A 22,531-nucleotide genomic window follows, 5' to 3' on the forward strand; every position below is an offset into this window, starting at 1 on the left:
GACATTGTGCACCATGTCCCCAAACTTTTTTCTTTTTTTTTTTCCACCAGTACCACTCCATCACATTAACGCCATGCAGGCTATCTATCTGTAGAGCCTCGGTTGTTTCATAAAAGGCTGCAGCTCTTTTGTAATTTTAATTTGATGTTAGGAGCTCCAGTGTTCACGTGCAGGCAGCGCTGCTATACTTTCCGTCAGCCTCTCTGGCCGCCCGGGCTGCTGCTGCTGCTCTAGCCCCGGGTTGGAGCTGCTGAACATGCCTGAGATTCCCTGCGCGGACCCAATTCAAGCCTGGAAGAATAGAGCTTCCCGTCCAATGGGGCATTTCCGAGGCAGTTGCTCTGCAATAGGGCAATATTCAGCAAGTGAGCGCAGGGTATTTGCATGCGTGGGCTGATTAGTGGGTTGGGAAGACGAAGCTCTCTCCCTCTCTCTCTCTCTCTACCCCCCCTTCTCTCTCTCCCTCTCTTTCTCTCTCTCTCTCTCTCGCTGTGGCTCGGCCCCGTTTCCCGCTTTGGCTGTGGTGCAGGGGGAAGTGTTTATATGGGGGATGATGACAGAGGTCGGGTCGCGCTAATGGGCCAGTGAAGAGCGGCGGAGGGAGGCGAGGCGCACACAGCAGACCAGGAACACATACATTAATACACTTGTTCCATCACCAATCAGCATAGGTGTGCTCATTCTCTTACCCCCACCTCCTTCTACCACCACCACCACCACCACTCTGCCCCTCCCCTCCCTCTCTCTCTCTCTCTTTCTCTCTCTCTCTTCCCCACTCTCTCTCTTTCCGACTCTCTCATTCGCTCTCTCACACGCCAGCGCACATCCTCGCCGAACTCCGTGCGTCCTGACATCTGAGTTCACTGTCAATCTCTGTCTCCTTCGCAGGGATATCCCCTCCGTCTCCGCCGAAGACCACTGGAAACTAATTTTTCCTCTTCTAAAACTTCCCGAGAGAGACTGATCCTGGTCAGCCTTTTATTTTTATTTTTTTACATTTTTTTTTCTGTGGTGTGGAGAACTAGGCTGTAGCCTGCAGTTTGCCAAGGACTTTGACAACGAAGCAGGATGCCCCAAAAAGGTGAGATCCTGAACCAAAACTTTGTCTGTGTTATTAAATTATAAAATGCAATAATAATTATTTTTTTTATTATTATAATAATTATTATTATCACTATTATTATTAGCTGTATGTTGAGGCTCAGTGGTGAGGTTGTAGGTGTTTTATCGTTTGGACTGTGCAGCCTGTCTCCTGACTGGACTCTGTGAGAAGTGCGAACAGCCTTTAGCGTCTCTGTCTGTTTTATCTGCTCGATTGTGTTGTTGTGTTTAGGCCCTACGGATAGCTTACCGCTTATTTATGACAGCAAAGAGTAAAAAGTCACGTTGGGCCAGGACAGTGATCATCGTGGAGAATGGGGCGCAATGACCCGTTGAGGAAAGGTGTCAGATTGATTCATGCAGGCGAGTCACCCAAGCGCCTTCTACAAAAAAAAAAAAGAAAGAAAGAAAGAAAGAGAGAGAGAGTGAGAGAGAGGCTCCGTGAAGCGCATCACTTGAGGAGGCGACTCGTTTTTTTAAGGTGTGTTTGTTTGTGTGTCAGAGAAAATACAACTTTCACCCCCTTTTTCCCCACATAAGATGCTTCAGCGACTTAATGACAGCGAGTTCAACTGAAGCTACTTTCACGTTTCACCACTCCAGATTATTTCAGTGTATAGTCAGAAACCATCTCCACTGGCATGTTGGCTCCAAACTGAAAATAATGTTTCCAATAATTCTCAATAAATAGGATAAAACTAATCTAATCACATGAATACAAATTGCTGCTGCTTTGAAATTATTTAATCAAAACAAACAAACAAAAAAAGTAAAATAAAACACATAGGACCTACATTCATTCATTGGAAGTATGCATTTTTATTTTAAAAAAGCTATAATTTTAAAAATTAAATTAATCCTAAATCATTTTTTTTATCTAATAAAATGTAAAAAAATACTATTAGTCAAAGGACTTCAGGCCTGTAGCTTCAGAAATTATAAAACGCACTAATTTCAGTTTAGATTAAATCTGTTCCTGCTGATAACTAATGCACTGAGCCTGTCGTGTAAAGTGTAACATTTTGCCATGAGTCTTCTTCATCTGTGTATTTTCTATGTCAGCCTCCAACCTGCAGCCGTTGCCATTGTAGCCAGGGCCTACATGGACTCCCTCTGCATATGAATGTTGTGAGCGCAGGATCCAGCGGCCAGAATAAGCATGTTGAATTAAGACATTGTTGTAACGGATTACTAAAGGAAAAGAAATGCAGATTAGATCGTAGTTAACCTCTGGAACAACAACGTTTGAGCTTTCGACCTTAAATAAATGATTAACCACTTTGGACCTAAAAGCTACTGACTTTGCGGTCTATTTTCTTTTTTCCAGGCTGCTCAACATTTAACAGATTTTTATTTTGTAAAATGTTTATTTTCCTATGTTAACTCCGGCATCTTGATCATCAAGGCCAAAAAAAAAAAAAAAATTATACAGGACTCGTGATAATATCTGAACAATTTAGTGCTGGTGTTTGGTCATTTAGTGTTATGCTAAATAGGCTAACTGAGGCTATGTGGGCCAGTGTGATGGAATCTGAGTTTGATTAATGACCGAGCAGCCCTATTTGTAAAAACATGAAAGAAAAGCTACACTCTAGAAATGCAATGGCGGCCCTTGTAGGTGCATCTCACAAACTAGACTGAGGGACTAAACACAGGCCTGTTAAGACGTCGGTATTATGCCATTTTCCTCTGCACACAACACAACTTTGCATGGAGGGAGAAAATGAAAACTTCAGACTTCTCCCTCCCTGGCCCCCTTTTTATCTGTTCCCCATTCAATAGCTTCTTTAATGCATTTGTCTTTTCCAATTGAGCGCCCTACTGCGCTGTTGTGTCTTTAAACCCGCTTTACAACTCGCACCAGCAGCACAAAATAACCACCAAATATTTATAACAAGAAATTACTTTTTAAAATTCTTTCCACCAAAAAAAAAAAAAAAAAAAAAAGCAGGGGAAACAAAACCCACATTCACGCACTAGCAGCACCGGGGTCACGGTCGTGTGTGTGTGTGTAGAGAGAGAGAGAGAGAGTGTGTGTGTGTGTGTGTGTGTGTGTGTGTGTGTGTGAATGGTCCCGGAGGGGGTGGATGCATGCCTCCGGCTCTTTGTATTAATCTGAACTTGTTGGTGTGTTTAGTGGAGAAGCTGTGTGTTTCTAGTCGCGGAGGCCGAGTTTTCGCCCCGGGTTTGAGGTGTATGGAGGCAGAGAAGGGGGTGCATTGTTAGAGTCCAGCAGGCTTTGTACACCAGCTTTGTACCCCCTCCTGGTCTGGACTTTTGCAGAGCACTGAGGCGAGGTAGACAACGTGTGTCACTGTACACTTTCCACGATAGACTCCACAAGAGGAGGGATATCAAGTTTAGAAAATGATAGAAACCTCTTGCTGGGAGGATGAGGGCTGATTTCTTTATGAACTTAAAAAAGAAAAAAAAATCCCATGGACTAAAAGAAAAAAAGCCTTGAAAGACCAGTACTGTAAAAAAGACTTCTAGGCACAATGTCACTGCTAGAATTTGTTTTCAGGCCTAACACAGTTATAGATGTTGAAATAATATTGCCCCGTGTCAGTTTGAATTTATTTGCTTGGCAGCAAGATTTAGGTTAATTGTGAAGCTGTAAGTCACAAATGAAGATACAGTAGGTTGAAGTGCATCAGTGTAGCTGTGGCTGTGCTAATGTATTGTTTTGCTTTGTCCTATAGGGAGACATTAAGTAGTGAAAACGGCAGATGATTGACTAAATTGTTATAGAGTGGACAGTCAACTCTGTTTCCAGGCAAGTTTAATTAAAATACATACATACACTCAGGATGTTTAAAATTCATTATGCATCTATAATGTTTTAAGCACCAGATCCGCAAATGAAATTCAAATCGAACGAGATGAGAAAGTTAATTTATGACAAAAATAAATAAATAAATAAATAAAATGTTGCAAATAATTTACTTAAGGAGAAAAAAAAAAAAAGATCTGTACACCCCAGGTTTCTGATTTGATGCTAACCACCTTTGTTATTTCCTTGTGACGCTTAGAATACCACAACCAAGCCACGTGGGAGTCTGGAGTAGCCTCAATGATGCAGAACAGTAAGTTGTTTTTACATATTCATATGTACATGTTTTTGCTATGAAAACTTTTGATTACAGCCGCAAGTTGTAATGTGGTTGCATGGAAGCAACACCCACTGACATTATGCACTGGTTGTTATAGCGCAGTAACTTTATAAGGGCACTTTAAAGTGGGGCAGAGAAGAAGGAGGAGAGAGAGAGAGAGAGAAAAAAAGAAAAATGTATGTGCAGGCATAAATTTGCATGACTTTGAGATGCAGGGGAGAAATATTCTCAGTTATTTGATGGCCGTTTCATTGCTGTTAATTTATGTTTTTTTATTTTTTTATTTTTGCAATGATAGGTAGGCAAGTTATTATTGAACAAGTTAATCACACATCGTCCTGCTCCAGAGAGAGGAGAGAGAGAGAGAGTTAGAGAGAGACAGGGAGAGAGAGAGAGAGAGAGAGAGGGAGAATAGAGGGGGTTGGGTTGAGAGGGAGATTTTTGTTTCTGCTTGAGTTGGTATTAAATAATTGCACAGCCGTCTGCATTAGCGTTAGAGCTGGCTGCCAGGCTGCATACAAGATTAGCTGCGTAGAGAAGAGCCCTGCATGAAACATGAGGAATAGCAATAATGTCTTATGTAGATTAGTCCATATTCTTTACGGACAGACAGCATGAACTAGAAAGAAAATGCTCATATTATAACCGCAGGCCACACTGTTAGGTGCAGGCTGAACTCACAGCGGAAGATAAATATTAACAACCATATTGTCGTGGGTGCCAATCAAAAAAAATAATAAAATAAAAATAAAACTACACATGACAGATGATGAAGTTGCTTTACAGTACAGGCCTGTGTGTTTGCAGTGGACCCATCATGAGTTGAATATCTTGTCTTATGCCATGTGTGGTGTGTGTGTGTGTGTTGAAACAAAAAAGGATAAACATGAAACATTCTCTCTCTTGCTGCTGGACAAGAGGTGTATGACATCTGTGATGAAGGTGTGTGGAATAATTTTATTATATTATTCTCCATATACCTTGATGACGTGTCTGTGCTGTAATCTGTGCGCATTATAGTCTAAATATGTATGAGTTCAATGTTGGACCACATGACAGTTGGGTAGTTTGATGTGTAGAGGTGTGAATCATAAGAAAACACATTATTAATATTATCAGCTATTTTTATTTTTGTAAACTGGTGGCATTTGAGTCTGATTTGATTAGGCCCCAGCGCTGTGACTTTATTTTTTTTCTCTTCTTCTTCTTTTTTTTTTTTGCTTGCCAATCGTCCATTATTGAGCTGATGGGGCCTTATCAAAGCTGTGTACAATGCCCTGCGCTCCTGCTTTGCTGCGGATTGATGTTAATGGGATGCTCCCCTGGCTTGGCGTGTGATGTCTGGTGCGAATTGCCGAGGAGATATCATTGGGCCCGGCCCTTTGGGTTGTCTAAAGGTCGCGACGGCCTCGCTGGCTTTTGTGCTAATAACTCCTGGGTGTATATGGTGGGGAGCGTCCAAATTGACACCATATGTTTTCCTATTAGTCGACTTGCAATAGAATACAAGGCGCATAATCAGCGCCAGCGGGGCGAGATCGACTCTGGGCACTTGAGGGAATTGTGCCATGATTAAGACTTAACCTTAGGAGAGTTTGATTTTTATGTGATGTCCTTATCTGACGGTTTTATCGATCCGGAGGATTTATATGATAGTTGTAAATCAGAGATGATGGAGGAGCCCTGGAGAACCCGCAGAGCAGGGCTGCTTAATGCGGGTAAGGCCAATTTCAGCATGAGAAGTCTATTAATTCCACTTAATCCTGGAATTACCAAAGAGCAGGAGGGATGATAATGGATTTACTATCAATCAGATCCACGCTGGAAGATTATTACACATTGTGGCCAAAAGGGACGTGTTACTCAGTTAAACAGGTTTATTTTTCACTCAGGTCTGAGCGCAGCCTTTTGATCATTCCTATAAAAAAATCCAGTCTCCAGTTTAAAGCAGAGTCCTGTGACATATTTCAGAGTAAAGACGCCTACCGATTGCTCACAACAGGACTGCAGTGGCTGTGAGCATTTGTTGTCAAATACAAACAAGGGGGGAAAAAACTGCATGTCACTTTTAATATGTTAAGAATCCAGGCGCGCCCTCGTTTCTGTGACCGCGCGTAGCCCCTGGCCACCTTAAAACGAAGTCTCCCTCGGAGGGTAAACGAGTAGCGTCCAATTTTGTCTGAGTGATATCCAAATGCAGACAGAAAGGGTCGTTTTATCATGCTACTATTTGTCGTGACGATGCGATTTTCAAAAGCAGAGCGGTGTCATAAAGTGACATGCCTGCCACAAGTGCTCCAACTGATCTTTTCAATTAGCCTCCCATGCATGATCCGAGGCGACTTCCGCCTATTTCCAGAAATTAAGCTCAAACTTGACGTGCAGCTAGCTTTATTTTAAAGACAAATGTCAGGCAGGCTCATCATATTTTCCCCCTCTTCTATATTTGGAGCTTATTTATTGCTAAGGAGCCTCTGCTCCCGGAGTCAATGTACCGGGCGGCAGCGCAGGGGAAGGGAGCGGAGAAGCAGAGAGCAGCTCAGGCACTCCGGGGAGTCAGCTCTCCCATTTGGCTTCAGGTTTGCGGGATTATTTTGTGCTTTTCAGAGATGCCATATAACAATTTAGAGACAATTTCCCCCCAAAATAATTCTTTTTTAGACAATAACCAGTCGTGAAAATTGCTATTTTAGAGCTAGTATTTCCTATGTGGTGCATGTTTGGTTCATGCGTAACTGTGTTTTGAAGGGACTGGAGCTGTCGATTTAACGACACTTTCTTAAACGCAAACAAACAAAGAAAGCGATGCTTTTGAATTTAAGACATTATCACGGATGCTGCTGGTTTTGTGTAATTGTGGCTGTTGCGGGTTATTGCATGTTTGGTTTGTATTTATTCATGTTGAGGATGTAGTTTAGGAGTGAGGTGCTGGTGTTGGCTCAGAGCAGCTGTAGCTTCAGTAGGGGGATGGATACAGGATGCGGTCTTTACATACCCAAGTTTTCCGGGCTGATTAAAGGTTGGTTAAGTGTCATCGGTAGCAAAAAAACGACACATTGAGTCGCTTGTGTATTATTATTATTATTATTATTATACATATTGAGGTTTATATTTTGCTTCAGTCTGTTTGTGACGCTGCTGTCGTTTGATCCAGGTTGTGCATGTGTTACTGAATAACTGCGCAATGTTTGACTGCAGAGGGGGAACGCACCGAGAGTTGGAACTGTTTCTGTAAAGGATTGTTTCAGTGAAACTCCGATTCAAGACATTATTTTTATTACTATTATTATTATTATTATTTTAAATCAACATGTCTAACTTATTTTTTGATGTAACCTGCAATAACTACCTCTGTATGCCCTCCTCATATTCCATTATCCCGGTTCCGCTAAAAGAGAAAATTAGATCCATTCTCCTCATCACTAAAATGAAATTCATTTGCTTTATCACCTGCTGTTTTCTCTGCTCTTGTCATATGATGTGATGACTATACGATGCTTTTTGTCTCCATGTATAGGTCACAGTGGCGTAAACCAGCTTGGTGGTGTGTTTGTTAATGGTAGACCGCTGCCGGATTCCACCAGGCAGAAAATAGTTGAACTTGCTCACAGTGGTGCTCGACCCTGCGACATCTCCAGGATACTGCAGGTGACAGTCACACTCCTTTTTGAATAATAATAATAACAACAATAATCCAGGGATTTGTTTTCAGTGGATGCAAACTGATTTTACAATTGAAATCATGAAGCAAGCAAGAAAAAAAAAATTCTGAAAGACGTAACGGTATGGTTTTCACATGAAGTCAGTCTTTCCTGTTGCCTAAAGTTTTGCATTTTGAATCAGTGGAATTATTATTTATTAGCTACATTATTAAATTCACTGAGGGGGAAAAACGACAAAAAAGAAGAATAACCTGCCTGCTATTATAAAGAATAAATCTCTTGTAAGAAATGCCTAATTTACCAATATACCATTCAAGGCATATTTTTTGTGTTTATAGACCCATGATGAAGTCCAAGTGCTGGACAGTGACAAGGTGATAATTATTTGACGCCATCTTAGAAATTCCGTTAATAGTCGTAAATAATGTATGTGAATTGCGTCTTTTGTTTTCTATCCAGGTGTCCAACGGCTGCGTGAGCAAGATCCTGGGCAGATACTATGAAACTGGCTCCATAAGACCGAGGGCAATAGGCGGCAGCAAGCCCAGGGTCGCCACTCCAGAGGTGGTCGCGAAAATCGCGCAGTACAAGCGGGAGTGTCCGTCTATCTTTGCGTGGGAGATCCGTGACAGACTTCTGTCGGAGGGGATCTGCACCAACGACAACATACCAAGTGTAAGTGTATGTATTGACTGCAAGTTATGTGCATGATTTAATTTGCCACATGAAATGACTTTTTTTTTTTTTCTCATGCACTGGAGGAAAAGGAGATGAGCATCCAACCATTCAGTCTTATTAAACACACTGCGCGCAGCAACCCTATTGCATATGTGATCACCCAAACATACAGTCAATTAGAAGGAGCTCGTTGACCATTTGTAAACATCTTCCTGTGCACATTTATTATGATTAGAAAAGGTGTGTGTGTTTGTGGTAGGCTACGCTGCACACATACACACACACACACAGAGACACACACGCATGCTTGAGCTCGCCTGTAGAAACGCGCTGATAAGAATCCTTCAACTTATCATATGTAATTTGTCATTCAGGTGTCATCGATAAACAGAGTCCTCCGCAACCTGGCTAGTGAAAAGCAACAGATGGGCGCAGATGGCATGTATGACAAGCTGAGAATGCTCAACGGTCAGACAGGAACTTGGGGGACCCGGCCCGGCTGGTACCCCGGAACATCAGTGCCAGGGCAGCCCAACCAAGGTGAGCCTCATTATCACACCGTGGCAATAAAGACACCTTGACGCACCCACCGGCACCGTTGTATGAAAGGGAGGATAGGATACAACCGGGCGGTGCGGGGTCGGGCCTGAAAACTCACTCCGTCACAGAAATATACATTTACCTTTTGTGTGTTGCATGAGGACGAACGTGAACTCCACAGAGGTCAGCAGGAATGTTCATGTAGCCTATGGATATGAATAGTTTTATAGCATATATAGCTACTACTCCAGTGGTTCCGGTCCACGGCTCTCTGTTTTGCAGGAAGGTATTGTATTGGCATGCTTTGATGCCCTGAACAAGACCCCCAATTAAGACTAGTCGATTAGAGGAAACCATAGGCCATGCATGCAGTCTGAATGCCTCCACTGTCCCAGACATGGATGTGCGTGACAGCGGCTTGTCCTTTCAGCGGAGGTGTCCATCCAACAGCCTGCGTTTTCCTCCCCTCCTGATGGGGAGGCAGAGCCGGGGAGCTGTGTGCGGGGATATTAGTACAAAGGAATGTTTTCCTTCACACGCAATGATTGGTTATGGGAACGGTCCGCACTACGTGTAATTGCTCATTAGAGAGGGCTTTGTCTCTCATTATGGCAACATGCAGGAGTGTGGAGATGGCAAGGCTGCTGTGGAAATGTTCCACTTGAGAGGGTTTCTCTGTCGGCCTGCTGCAGGCCAAACACTGAGACACACATTTTCTTACAAGAAACATCACCTTTCTTTTTTCTCTCTCTCCTCCTCTGTCTCTCTCTCGTTTTAACTTTGACTTGGCTTCTTAAATAGTCACCGATTAAACAAATGTTTCAGCACTGTGCCTGATTTATATGAAGCAGAGAGGGGGACGTGAGAGTGGTGGAATTCAGTCTTTGCAAATAACCATTTGCATTTGTTTGATCACCATTTGGACACGTGGGGCTGTTAACGAGCAGTAAAGCGGAAAGGATCATATTAACAGCTAAAATGATTCTGAAACAAATCACAATAACTAATTTAGCCTATTTATTATCATTATTATTATTTTTATTGTTAACATTATTATAATTATTAATGTTATTATTATTATTATTATTATTATTATTATGTACTTATTAATTAATAAAGGTAGGATCTTGTTTCACCTTTCCGTTGGTATAACACATTAGACTGATTATTGGTTGTTTAATATTTTATTATTATTTTTCAGAAATATAAATAATTTTTTACCAGTAGTAGTAGCAGTTGTAAAAAATAATAGTAATAATAATAATAGTAGTAATAATAATTATAATAATTATAATAATGATAATGATGATGACTTTTTTGGGTTGTGTTCACCTCAGTAGGCCTTCAGTATTTAGGTAAAGCAGTTGTCTCAAGGGAAGGAAAATATGTTTTCCATCCGACAGCCGAGTAAGCAGATATAATAGCGACATGGAGAGTGACAGGGCCCCAAAAGAAGACAACTCTATCCAAAGAGGAACGAATAAAACTCCTCACCGATTTGGTCTTTTATCTCTTTCTCATTCTCAGTCGCTGGCTATATGGCTCTAAATCCCGTCTATAGGATTTAGTCTCTCACTTTCTCTTTCAGTTCTAAGCGGTTTCTCAAGAGTGTTTTGATCCGGTCTCAGCAGCTGAAAGGTGCCGCAATTGGTTCGGTATCTCTCGCTCTCTCTCCCTCTCTCTCTCTTTTTTTTTGCTGCTTTTCCGCCTCACTGGCTGAGACATCGTGATACTAAAGAATGAGTTTATTTCCCAGCGCTTTTATAAAGAAAACAAATCCCATCCTAGCGTCAGTGGGTCTGGCAGACGGATAATAGCTTCACATTCACTCCTTTTTATGGATTAGCCGGAGTGAAGAAACAAATAGCGTGGATACAAACTATTGGCCTATAGAAGAAGACTTCTCTCTACTTTGCAGCAGGGGGAAATTGTCAAGAAACATGTAGCATCAGGTTTCCTCCACTGAGCCAACACTTGCACATATAGACGCACTAGTTGTGTTTGCGGCCCTTTAGCAGCTTTATCGCTCTGCTTTTAGCGGAAAGACCAGAAAATGTGCAACTTGTGAATGAAACTAAAAACTAAAAACTAAAAAAAAAAAAAAAAAAAAATCATCCCCAACAGCCAAAATCTTTGACACCCCATGACAACTTTTACACAATTTAAACTTGTAGTTCATGTGTGTGCACCTGTTCCACCCTGGTAATAGCCTACTGTCCTCTAGCAAGGACCTATTCACGCCCATCATCAACACATAAACATAATCTGCATAAATAATAATGAAAAAATACAAAAAATAAAAACAAAAAGCTGAGATGAGTCCAAGTCATGGCTTCTGACAGATATTACATAAACCAGCCTGTGTCTCCACGCACCCCCTGCTTAATTTCGCATTAACTTCTCGGTGTGATAATGATGTCCAACAACAAGACAGACATTAGTCGATAAGCCTCGCCCTGCAGCTGAAGGGGCCTTTGGGCCCACCGCGGACAAGCAGGAGCAGTGAATAGATTGGCCTTATTTTGGTTGTTCAGGGGGTTACATGCTCTCTCCTCACTCATTTGTTTCCAATTGAAGACAGAAATCCTGACTGGCGTGGAGCTGGCCGGGGGACGTGATTAATGATGGTAGTGGATAAGGGTTAACACACTGGACTCAAAGCTCTGTTGACTGGGATCCTCGTGCGCACAATACCAAAGTACTACAGCCTGTGCGCCTCCAGAGAGAGGGAATCCTTTTGTCATCTCCTCCAATAGCCCCCCCCACCCCTCCATCTACCCCTCCCCTCTCACCACCACCACCACTACCCTACCCCTCCCATATATTACACCCACCGAGGGCTCACTGCTCGTCCCTGGCTGTGTCCATAGTTTAATGGTTTCCCTTACTCCTGAAGGCATTGTATCATTCTGAAAAGCGTCTTCTCCTATTCAAAAGTTGGTGGTCACCTCAATGGCTATACCAACGCCCATATGGGAACGACCATTGAGGCCTTACTCTGCCCTAAAAAAAAAAAAAAAAAAACGAGGAGGAGGGGGGAGGTAGTGTGAGTTTGGGGTTTTAATACATTTCATAGGCTCTGAAAAGAAGTTCACCACATCTTGTCACATTTCTCTTAACCTTTTGAGAACACACGCCATTGTTGGGACGCGATAAGTACGCGAAGCCCTTTCCCCTCAGCCAGCCTGGTTTTCTCACAATATTTTATAAACACTTTAACTGCGAGGTCCTTTTCTTTTCATTCATTCATTCATTCATTCTTTTTTTTTTTTTTTTTTTGATAATGTTCCTTTTCACGCGGGCAGTCGTCTGGAATCAGGAAACATTAAGAAGAAGTTTCAATAATTCATTTGATTTTGAATGAAATCAACCATGATAGTGGCTTTTAATTAATGATGTTGTACCGCGGTCTGTACAATTAGCTGTAGGCTGATACAACACCAGACCCGAGAATTAATTATTCAATTAACTTAATTGAATGCTTATTTCCATTAAATGCTTTTTTTTCTTTTTTTTTTTGCAGATGGCTGCCAACAACAAGACGGTGCAGGAGAAAACACAAACTCCATCAGCTCGAACGGTGAGGACTCGGAGGAGACACAGATGCGACTGCAGCTCAAGAGGAAACTACAGAGAAACCGCACGTCCTTCACACAGGAGCAGATCGAGGCTCTGGAAAAAGGTGCAACAACAAGCAGTCAATCATTTCTATCGGAAAAAGTCGTTATTTATCTCAGTAAAAAAAACAAAAAACGCTCCCGACAGCTACCTATCTAATGGTTTATTACACGGAGCAAATAAGTGTAATCATTGAGGTGCTAGTATATAGAAGTTTGGGGCCCTGGGCCTTGGAGAGGCATACATTCAGTAAAACCTCCATTTATTTTGCTGTTTATTTACCAACACTTTTCTGCTTTACAGAATTTGAAAGAACTCATTATCCAGATGTTTTCGCACGAGAGAGACTAGCAGCGAAAATCGACCTGCCCGAAGCAAGAATACAAGTAAGTGAACAGCAACTTTTTTTTCTTTTATTCCTGTAATAGCTATCATATTTTCCTTTACATTGAGAGGTGGATGGAGGGATAAGAGAACTAACATGGAGTGTCTGGTCGCAGGTATGGTTTTCAAATAGAAGAGCAAAGTGGAGGCGAGAGGAGAAGCTGCGGAACCAGCGCCGGCAGGCCAACAACTCCTCCAGTCACATCCCCATCAGCAGCAGCTTCAGCACCAGCGTCTACCAGGCCATCCCGCAGCCCACTACACCAGGTAGGCCCGCGCTTCACACCCAACACACACCAATTATACATAAATATATATATATATATATAAACAAAAGAGTTAGATATAAAAATAGATTAAGTCGACTATTTGCACAGCCAGGCGTGGATTTGGTCACAGGGGTCACTCAAAAAACAAAACAAAAAAAAAACGACTTATTTAAACGTGCACGATTTTAAGCCAGACAGGATCCATGGGAAATAAAGGTAAATATTATTATAGGGCAACCTGCGGAGTCACAGAGGAGGAGAGCGGAGGCCTCGGTGCCTGTGCGCTCTGCTTCACATGAAGTAACACCGGTGGTTTTCCCTTTGATGGATGATTGAGCAAAACTTCTCAGCTGACTATCTGCGTAATTACCAAATCAGGCACGAGGGCACACCGGCAGAAGTGAAGCTCGCGCACTCACGCTCACAAGTCAATCACCTGAGACACACACACACACACACACACACACACACACACACACACACACACACACACACACATACACGCACACGCTGCTCAGTGTCTGTCCGGGCTTATCTGCCTGTCAAATAAGGCGTCACCTCACGCATGCACTACTTAACGCTAATGAGACGCTCTCTCACTCCGCAGGACCCCGCGTTTGTGCGTGCGTGCGTTTGCGTGCCCGAATGTGTGTGTGTGTGTGTTTTTTTTTTTCTTTTAACCACATTTTCCATTTTTCATTCACAGTGTCTTTCACCTCGGGGTCAATGCTGGGTAGACCTGACTCTGCACTCACAAACACCTACAGTGCGCTGCCCCCCATGCCCAGCTTCACCATGGCAAACAATCTACCTATGCAAGTAAGTAAAAAAGAAGAAAAAAAAAGTCAACACATGTTTACAGATGTGTATATTATATAATAAGTGATTTAAATAATGTGTCCTGGCCAAGCACGTTCCTTTAAATCTTATTTTGAATGAAATAATAGAATTACAAAAGAATTAAAAATAAAATGGATAAAATTCAATCTAGACAGATGTGCCTATGATAAGCTTAGAGTGTCAACAGGCTACTGAGCTGAACATTATGGTTGGCTAAGCTAATGTTACGTTCTCTCCCCCCATCTATAGCCCAGCCAGACCTCCTCTTATTCCTGCATGCTGCCTACCAGTCCGCCTGTGAACGGGCGGAGCTACGACACATACACGCCCCCTCATATGCAGGCACATATGAACAGCCAATCAATGACCACTTCTGGTACCACCTCAACAGGTAGGCAGAAAATTCATTGTTTACCAACATGCTTGGGAATTAATATTAATAAAAGAGAGAGATCAAAGCGTGCACTCTATCTGCCACCTTTCCTGTAATAAGGGGGTACTACATAGCCATCTTTGATTCATGATCCGCCGCGGCAGCTCTACCTTCTTCCTCTCTTATTCGAGAAACTTCATGGTTTAAACATCTGCGGGTCAATATCTCTACATTTCATATCATCTTCCCTCTGCAAGCTGCATGAAAGGAGCTCATTTCCATCGCTGCTCTGTGCCATCATGTCAATCCCACTACTTCAGCCCATAGTTTAGTTCCACCCCATTAGGATGCTGTTACCGAGAGCCATATATACTGGTTATAGTCATGAAGAGTTAATCATGCATAACCACATTTCCTCTGTGCTAAATTGCTAATTAATTTGATTCATTTGCTGTTGTACTCTCTCTGTTTAAATGCCATTGCCAAAGCCACAATTTATTGAGCTTGCAAGCATTTTACTGAGCGACCATGTGCAGAGCTTTGTGACTCATTGCTCGTCCACCTTATTTGCAGGCTTTTAAACCACATTGCTTTGTGCTGTAAGGCTACCTAGCGCTATGGCTAACACACACTAACTGTGCATGGTGCATCCACTCATCCTAACATAGCATGCCGACATGTGGGGCTTCATTTATTTATTATTTCTTTTTTTCTAATTTATTTATTCTTTGAGCTGACGTGTCTCTCTGTCTGTCTCTGCAGGACTCATCTCTCCTGGAGTGTCTGTCCCTGTCCAAGTCCCAGGGAGCGAGCCTGACATGTCTCAGTACTGGTCAAGACTACAGTAGAGAGAAGAGCTACTTCACCCTGTAACCACCCACTCCACCATCGCCCTCCGGCAGTGCTCCTCACACTTACACGGCACAGGAGAGTAGAGAAGGCGAGAGAGGGTTGAGAAGAGGCGGAGGAGAGGAGAGAAGGAGGAGGAGAGGAGAGGAGAGGGGGAGAGGAGGAACGAAAAGGAAGAGAGAGACTCTGGGAGAGCCTTGGGACGTCTGGGCTTTGTTTTTCCAGTGGGACTGTGTGCTGTTCTGTAGCTCTAGGCACATTTCAAATGAGGACTTGGAAGAGAGAACAACAATGGAAAGACAGAAAAAAATGGACCTCTGTAAAGTGCCCGGTGTTAAATTTTTATGGAACAAAAACTTATCTGTTTTTTTTTCTATTTCCAACTTCAGTCATTGTTTCCTTTTTTCTCTGGTGTGTTAGTAAATGGCCATTTGTATGTTAATATGAAAAACCAAGATCAAGTACTGATAGATGGACTGCTAGAAAACCATGTTGGTCTTGCGTTTGTTTGAGAGGAGAACCTGAGAGATTCTGCCATGACTATCTTTTAATCTGCTTATATCGAGACTTTCTACCAGCCTTTGCATGGTCTCTGGACGCTATTGCATATCATTAAAGACGAAAAAGCTGGAGGGAAGACTCTTACTGTGTCAAAAAAAGAAAAAAATATTTATTGGTCTTATTTCTTACGAATGGATATTTAGCAGAGAAAACTCAAACTTGATCCATCCACTGAGGCTGTGGTCTTGACATCCTCTGACATGGGCCCGCGTTTGCTGGCTTATTAGGCACGGATCACTATCAGCAGCTCAAAGTGCGCAAAGACGGTGCGGCATGCAACGCAACTTGGACCTCTCGCTTCGGTGGTTGGATTGACTCTAGATTACCACGAAGAACATTAAATGTGGAAAACAGGTGTAAAAGAAAACCTGTAGTCTGTAAATGGTAGACTGCGTCTTCGATATAATCCAGTTTGTTTATGTCAAAATGTAAAGTACTTGTCTTCCCTAGAAATCTTCCAGAAAGATTTCTCCAATAAAAGTTGATTTCATTTATATCCCCGAGAATATTCTATAAATGTTCCATGCATCATAAAATACATTACTTTAGGGTCAGGTACAATTTGTCTCTTAGGTATAGTTGTATTATAGTGTCCTATGGTCAAAAAAAATTGTGCAACTAGAAATATTTAATTCCTATAATTATGATTAAACATTGCTTGACAGAGTTTTAAACTTAAGTGTTTGGCAGTTGTTTACAAGTACATATCAGATTTAATCATTGTTGATTGTAAAACAGACCAAAGCCTTTGTATCTCATCTAGTACACAATGTTTTTTTTAAAGATATTAGTCTTGTGTTGCAAAATTTTGTAAACACGTTCTGTTCGATTACATTGGCTTCGAGTTCGTGAGACTGCAGTCGAACCCCGCAGTCCTTATTTATGATTGAAGACCATGGGAGGGTTTTTCTAGCATCATCTGTCATGCTCTTTTGAGTTTTTGCATTTTTATTTCAGTGTGTACGTAGAACATGGACACATACTGGGTTTACGTCTGAGCAATGCTTCTGAGATAAAACGTCTACACGCTGTCTCTTAAATATTTCAATTTAATTTTATTTAAAATGGAGCTTTCTAAATGTATTTTGTGAAAACTATAAAACATTTTGTACAGTAAAATTGTGTCTTAAAGAAAGCCTTTTTGCCTGTTCAATGCTGTGTCCGGTCAAGTCTTTACTCAGCAAGTGGGAGCACTGCTTAACTTTCATTGCTGCAAATTTGATCTTCTTTTACTGTAAATCTAATACTAACAAATTCCAGTAAAAAGGGTTGTAATATATATATATATGTATTTACACAACACTTCCACTTCTGGTGTCCAGAATAACAAACCTCTCTTGATGTATGGGGCTGAACCAAGTCGACTCAGACCACACAGCACAACGAGAAAGGTCAAGCAATTCACCATCCCTGGCTCTTGTTTTAGCAGAGTTACAATGGTATGAAAAAATACAGAACCAATGAGGACGAGGAGGGAGCAGAGGAGGGGAAAAAAGTCATGGAATAAAGCAGCCAGTGCCTAGAGCGAGGCAGAGGAGCGATTGTGTGGCAGAGTGAGTTATTTTGCTTCACTTGCTGCCTCAGCAGGGGGGTTATGTGTGTATGTGTGTGTGTGTGTGTGTGGATTTGAAGGGGTGTGTAAGACAGAGTGAGTGGGAGAGCTATCTAAAAGGAAAGGATGTCCAGTAGAGAGTGAGGTCAGGTAACATTCACACAGCATGTAACGGCACCAAATATCTTGCTAAATTGATAAATTGAATTTACAACATCTCACTCAATATTTAATAGTCCAATCAGAACTTTGAGGATCTGAGGTTAATCAGATTTTTTTTTTTTAATGGTGCTAAAGCAATTTCTCTATTCATTTAATCCAGTTTATCACACAGACAGAAGAATTCTATTCTGAGAGCAGTGGGAGGAGAAGAGAGAAAGAGCTAGACAAACGTGCCGAGACGGAGCAGGAGCATTAATAATTACAGAGAGAAAATGAAAGAGAAATTCAAAATGCAAGAAAGAGTGCAATTAGTGGAAGTCTAAATAATACACAGCTTTGGGATAAAAAGGTTTAAATGTAATTCTGGCTCAGAACAAAGTTTGGCAATATGAAAAAAAAAGAAAAAGTTCCTGAGAACTTTGTTCACTTTGATCAGTTGTTCAATGGGAAACTAATTCTGACCTGGGAATCTGAATCTGAATTCCCACAGCAGCAAAGAGAAGCTGATACTCTCCTATTTAGTGTAAAAAGTCTAGGTGTATTATGCATGTGTGCTTTAACACAAACTAACTTTTTGTAAATAAATACTAGTATTAATATATTTTGTAAACTGCATTTGACAGTAACACAACATGTTTGAGGATCAGCCTGATTTATTAAATCAAAATTGCATAGGGGGGAAAATATTACCTTACACTGTTATGTCAATAGCGCTGTGATGTGACAGCCATTTAATAATAGAGCCTGTAAGACCTCAGCTAAAGCTACTGTAGGAAAACAACTACGGCTTTGGTGAAGAATCAATATACGACATAAGCAGCAACTGTCAAAACACACAATTATAAAATCATATTCTCTCCACTCTGTCCAATTGCTCTCAGTTTTGCTTCAGGCCAAGTGAGACTTTAAGGTAAATGGTGCCTGTAAAATGTGCCAACAGCAGTGGATGTTCATCTTATGTGTTAGTCTCACAGGTTTCAGAGCAAGTTTTTAACAGCAAAGAATTCAATGTGCTACCACCATATTCTTCTGCCATATTCAAACACATTAAACCCAAAATATACATTGCCATAAACAGTTACTGAGCTTTGGCTAGGTTGGGAAAACAAGAAATATAAAGACAACAACTGCATATGAGTTTTCAGGAGATGTTCTAAGGAACATCTTAACTGTGGGTGAGATGAGGGCTAATAAGGCATCTGAAGAGCCACATGTGATCATTTTTTTAGAAAAAAAATCCTATGAGGGCAGAAAAAATAAAAAACACTTTCTCCAGAAACATTACTGTATTCATATTACTGGATTACTTATTAATTCCTACTATACTACTAATAATATGAGTAAGTGGCCAATCAGCTTTGTCAAACCACATCCAATCAATGTTTTCTGACCAGTAAGAAGTCATATTTAATATGTTGTTTTAATTTTGAAAATCAGCACAGCCACATGTATGGTGAGCTTTGTTTGAAATGTGAATGTTGAGACATCACTAAGTTATAAATGTAAATATGTGAATATATATATATATATTATATCAAATCAAATCAAATGTGAAACATTATAAAACTTCAAAAATAATTCACTTTCTGTACCGACTGAACAAAAAGTGAATCAGCGCTATGTGACGCAGAGCGTAACATACAAGCACAAGTCGTACGGCAACATAAACAAATGCCAAAGTGAATGTGTTCCATTTTAATCTACCTTAAAATTGTACCCTAAATACGTCAGCTCTTCGACAACAACAACTCGGAGAACAGTTTTTATCTTGACAACACAAGCTTTCGCTCACCTGTGTAAGTGACCTGTGTATGTCATCTCTCTTTCTCATACACCCAATATAAGATCACTCCATTCATGCATGAAACTGTCAGATAACACCACCATCTCCCAACACGTGTTGCAGACGCTTACCAACACTGCCACTTTTTACAGGCAAAAATATTCAAACTGGCATCAGCAGCTAGACTGAGGAAAACAAAAATGAAACATTAAATTTTTCATGTTGTTTTTTTTTTTCTGTGTTTCTCCATGTCACCATTTGACCTAATTTGTTCTTTTGGGCTTGTCATGGCAAAGCAGCTCATCCAGCAAACATGCCTGATGAGGTGTGAAGCCTGCACCCAAATCCAGCGCTCCTACCCTCTGCCCACATTCCAGCTTACTGGAGGTAGACGTCACTCACCGGCACAGACTCGGGGTCGGACGGAGGCATCCCTATTCGAACCTGAAACCGGTGAGGCAGACCACAGATCAGTCATTCATAACACGTGTGTACGCACACTCGCGGGGAGTGAACTTTCCCTTTATAGAAGGTGTTGAGATGCAGTCAAGTAAAATCTGAGTAAAGAACACATGTTGCGCACTGTGTATCTATTTTCTTTTATTTAACTCAACACAATCATACTTCATTACATTATTCTAGAAAAAAAAAAAGACGTTGAGACTATTGTTCAAGGTGGAGCTAAGCAGGAGAGGCCACTTGTTTCATAAAGTAAGTGCTGAGCTTGGGGGAAAGCTCGTAAATAATTTAACGTCTGCCAAGACTGAGAGTCTGTAATGACAAAAACAAAAAAAAAATCCAGATTACACTTTACATGTAAACAAACCCCCCAGAGCCAGAGAAAGACATCAAAATAATGTAGCAAGGCTTTAACAATCCCTCCTTCTTGGATTTTAATTGGGTTACATACATGTGACCTGCCAAGTGTCTACCTCCATGTAACATTTTGAAATACCATAGTGCTCACTTTTTTTTATTTCCAAGTTAAAATGAACTTCTTGTCGGTAGTTTAAAAATGTGCAAAGTAAGAAGGAGCATATAGAGTGTACTGGAGGTTTATATAAAAAAGAACTTCAAACGAAGGATGAAATGTGTCCGTTATGAGACTGTGGATGTTTAGATCTTCACCCCCGGCTCGGACAGTTGGCAGGTGGTAATGGCTGGCAGGGTTATCGCGGTTGACATTATGTGGGTGAGGGAACAACCTGGTCGCCGTGGTTAAGAGGACAACGCGCTGCAGCGGTCCAGGTGTTGGTTGCCCGTGGCGACTGAGTGGGAGAGCTCTAGAAGTCCAGGTGTTTGTTGCCGGAAGAGCCGGAGCCACAGCCTGAAGCCGCCGCGGCCCCTCCTGCCAGCTCCCCCCTGCTCACACGACTCACCGTCTCCGATAAATCTGGGGGCAAATGCAGTCTCTACAGAGAGAGAGAGAGAAAGAGAGAGAGAGAAAGAGAGAGGGGGAGGGAGGGGGAGTATTAGATCAGCCTGTATGGAGAAAAAAGAAAGCACTACAGTGGATCAACATACAGTAGATGCTACACTTCAGTGATGTTTATTCACAGAGAGCCATGTTGGGTTGAAATTGCATTAGATGCTTCACCACTCCCCTCAGCACTGGCAGCGTGGAGTAAACCTGCTAGCGTGCTGCTAAATGCTTCAGAGAGCTTTAGGTCTGTTACAGCTCACAGGGAATATGTGTGTGTGTGTGTGTGTGTGTGTGACAGAGAGAGAGAGAGTGGTAGGGGTGCAAACAGTTGTGTATGGGACACAACAGCATGCATTTTATGAGTTAAGGTAAGATAAAGTGTGTGTTCGGACACAAACGTGCATGCAGAGCGTGAATGTGGATGTTGATTGCTTCACTGTGTATGCAACGCAGATGATTATGTTCGGCTAATACCAGAGTCAACAGAATCAAGTCTTTTAGCTGTTTCGCGGTAAAGCTTATCTGTGGAGCTGCCCTGTGCCAACTCAAAGCACAAAGGGCCACTCATGTAAAGCCCCCTAACACCAACACGCTAACTACTACAAAGCTTAAGAGGGGGGCTACAACTCAGCTCCGCTCTCTCCTGAAGCCGCAAGAAAAAGGCCGCCAGTGGCACTCCACGAAAACAAAGTCTTGAAGAGGTGCTGAGAGCGTGAGAGGAGGTGAAGTGTCTCCAGAGTCAAGTGTGCGCCCGACAATGGTGTTGAGTGGCATGTTGCTCGAGTGTCTATCGAGGAAGTTAAATCAGAATACAGGCATCCTGGGTACAAGAGGAGTTAAACCCTGTAATTTGCCCTTGAAAGAATCTGCCATGACATCTGAAACCCACTGGTCAAAGCCTGTGCTCCCACTCCACCCCACCCAACCACGGCCCTACCCGCCTCACATCCTCACCCCCTCCAGACATCCAGCTTTGGGAGAGCCCCTCTACTCCCACAGATACTTATCTTTTTCTTAATGACTAGGTGTTTGGGTATTGGGTTTAACGGCGTCATTACTAAGAGATCATTCAGGACTACGCGACACTCTTTACCCCTCTAGGGCTGACTGCTTCCTTCCTTTGCTTAATGCTGTTTTCAGGGGATTTGAAACACCCGAGTCTGAGCAGCAAAATGTTTTTTTTTTTTTTGTTTTTTTTTTTAACATCGCTAATTTTCCCTGGCCTGATTTGAAGCCGTGTGCTCCCGCTACTGTGGCTAACAGGTCGGAGCCACATCGTGCTCAAGTGGTCTCTCTTTTGTGTTGAGCATGTTGCCTTTGTGTGTGTGTCAGCTGATTGTTTGTCAGGCAAGTAGAGGAAACAAGAGGAGTAGTCTTCATGCAGCCCCTGCAGATTATCCGGGGCAGGTGAGCGCTGAGACACAGCCAGGGACCTATAATTTAATGCAAGATGGTAAAGGTAAGGTTACACAGGACTTACACAGGCAAGGACTAAAGATTCCCACTCCCAAGACAAGACAAGTGAGTTTATACTAACTACTAAGAGTTTGTTAAAATAAAACAAACATAAAGTTATTTGCATTCTCTTTGTATGTAACTCCGTCTTTGACTCTCTCTTGCAGA

The 22,531-nt window shown here is 41.9% G+C and overlaps 2 protein-coding genes across 19 annotated transcripts in view; one reads left to right on the forward strand and one right to left on the reverse strand.

Annotated features, from left to right (window-relative positions):
* The window catches only part of pax6b (paired box 6b), a 35,063-nt gene extending 17,943 nt beyond the window's left edge, over positions 1–17,120 (forward strand). For 3 of the 17 annotated variants that reach the window (XM_085763071.1, XM_085763054.1, XM_085763062.1), the window contains exons 2-14: positions 889–1,081; positions 4,134–4,187; positions 5,133–5,156; positions 7,732–7,862; positions 8,215–8,250; positions 8,336–8,551; positions 8,929–9,094; positions 12,618–12,776; positions 13,016–13,098; positions 13,213–13,363; positions 14,072–14,184; positions 14,455–14,596; positions 15,341–17,120. In XM_085763071.1, the coding sequence (XP_085619197.1) occupies positions 1,069–1,081; positions 4,134–4,187; positions 5,133–5,156; positions 7,732–7,862; positions 8,215–8,250; positions 8,336–8,551; positions 8,929–9,094; positions 12,618–12,776; positions 13,016–13,098; positions 13,213–13,363; positions 14,072–14,184; positions 14,455–14,596; positions 15,341–15,426 (1,374 nt within the window). In that variant the 5' untranslated portion in view covers positions 889–1,068 and the 3' untranslated portion in view covers positions 15,427–17,120. Of the gene's footprint in view, positions 1–518; positions 672–742; positions 1,082–3,803; positions 3,878–4,133; positions 4,188–5,132; positions 5,157–7,731; positions 7,863–8,214; positions 8,251–8,335; positions 8,552–8,928; positions 9,095–12,617; positions 12,777–13,015; positions 13,099–13,212; positions 13,364–14,071; positions 14,185–14,454; positions 14,597–15,340 lie in introns of those variants that run through there. The other 14 variants (XM_085763160.1, XM_085763154.1, XM_085763087.1 and 11 more) reach the window with 11 other exon arrangements.
* A 2,938-nt stretch (positions 17,121–20,058) lies between these two features.
* Positions 20,059–22,531, reverse strand: part of elp4 (elongator acetyltransferase complex subunit 4) — a 51,323-nt gene continuing 48,850 nt past the window's right edge. For both annotated transcript variants that reach the window (XM_085763221.1, XM_085763232.1), the window contains one exon: positions 20,059–20,897. In XM_085763221.1, coding sequence (XP_085619347.1) covers positions 20,769–20,897 — 129 coding nt within the window. In that variant the 3' untranslated portion in view covers positions 20,059–20,768. The remainder of the gene's footprint in view (positions 20,898–22,531) is intronic.

The sequence above is a fragment of the Trachurus japonicus genome, chromosome 3 (assembly GCF_045865225.1).
Source record: "Trachurus japonicus isolate A0001 chromosome 3, Traja_1.0".
NCBI lineage: Eukaryota > Metazoa > Chordata > Actinopteri > Carangiformes > Carangidae > Trachurus > Trachurus japonicus.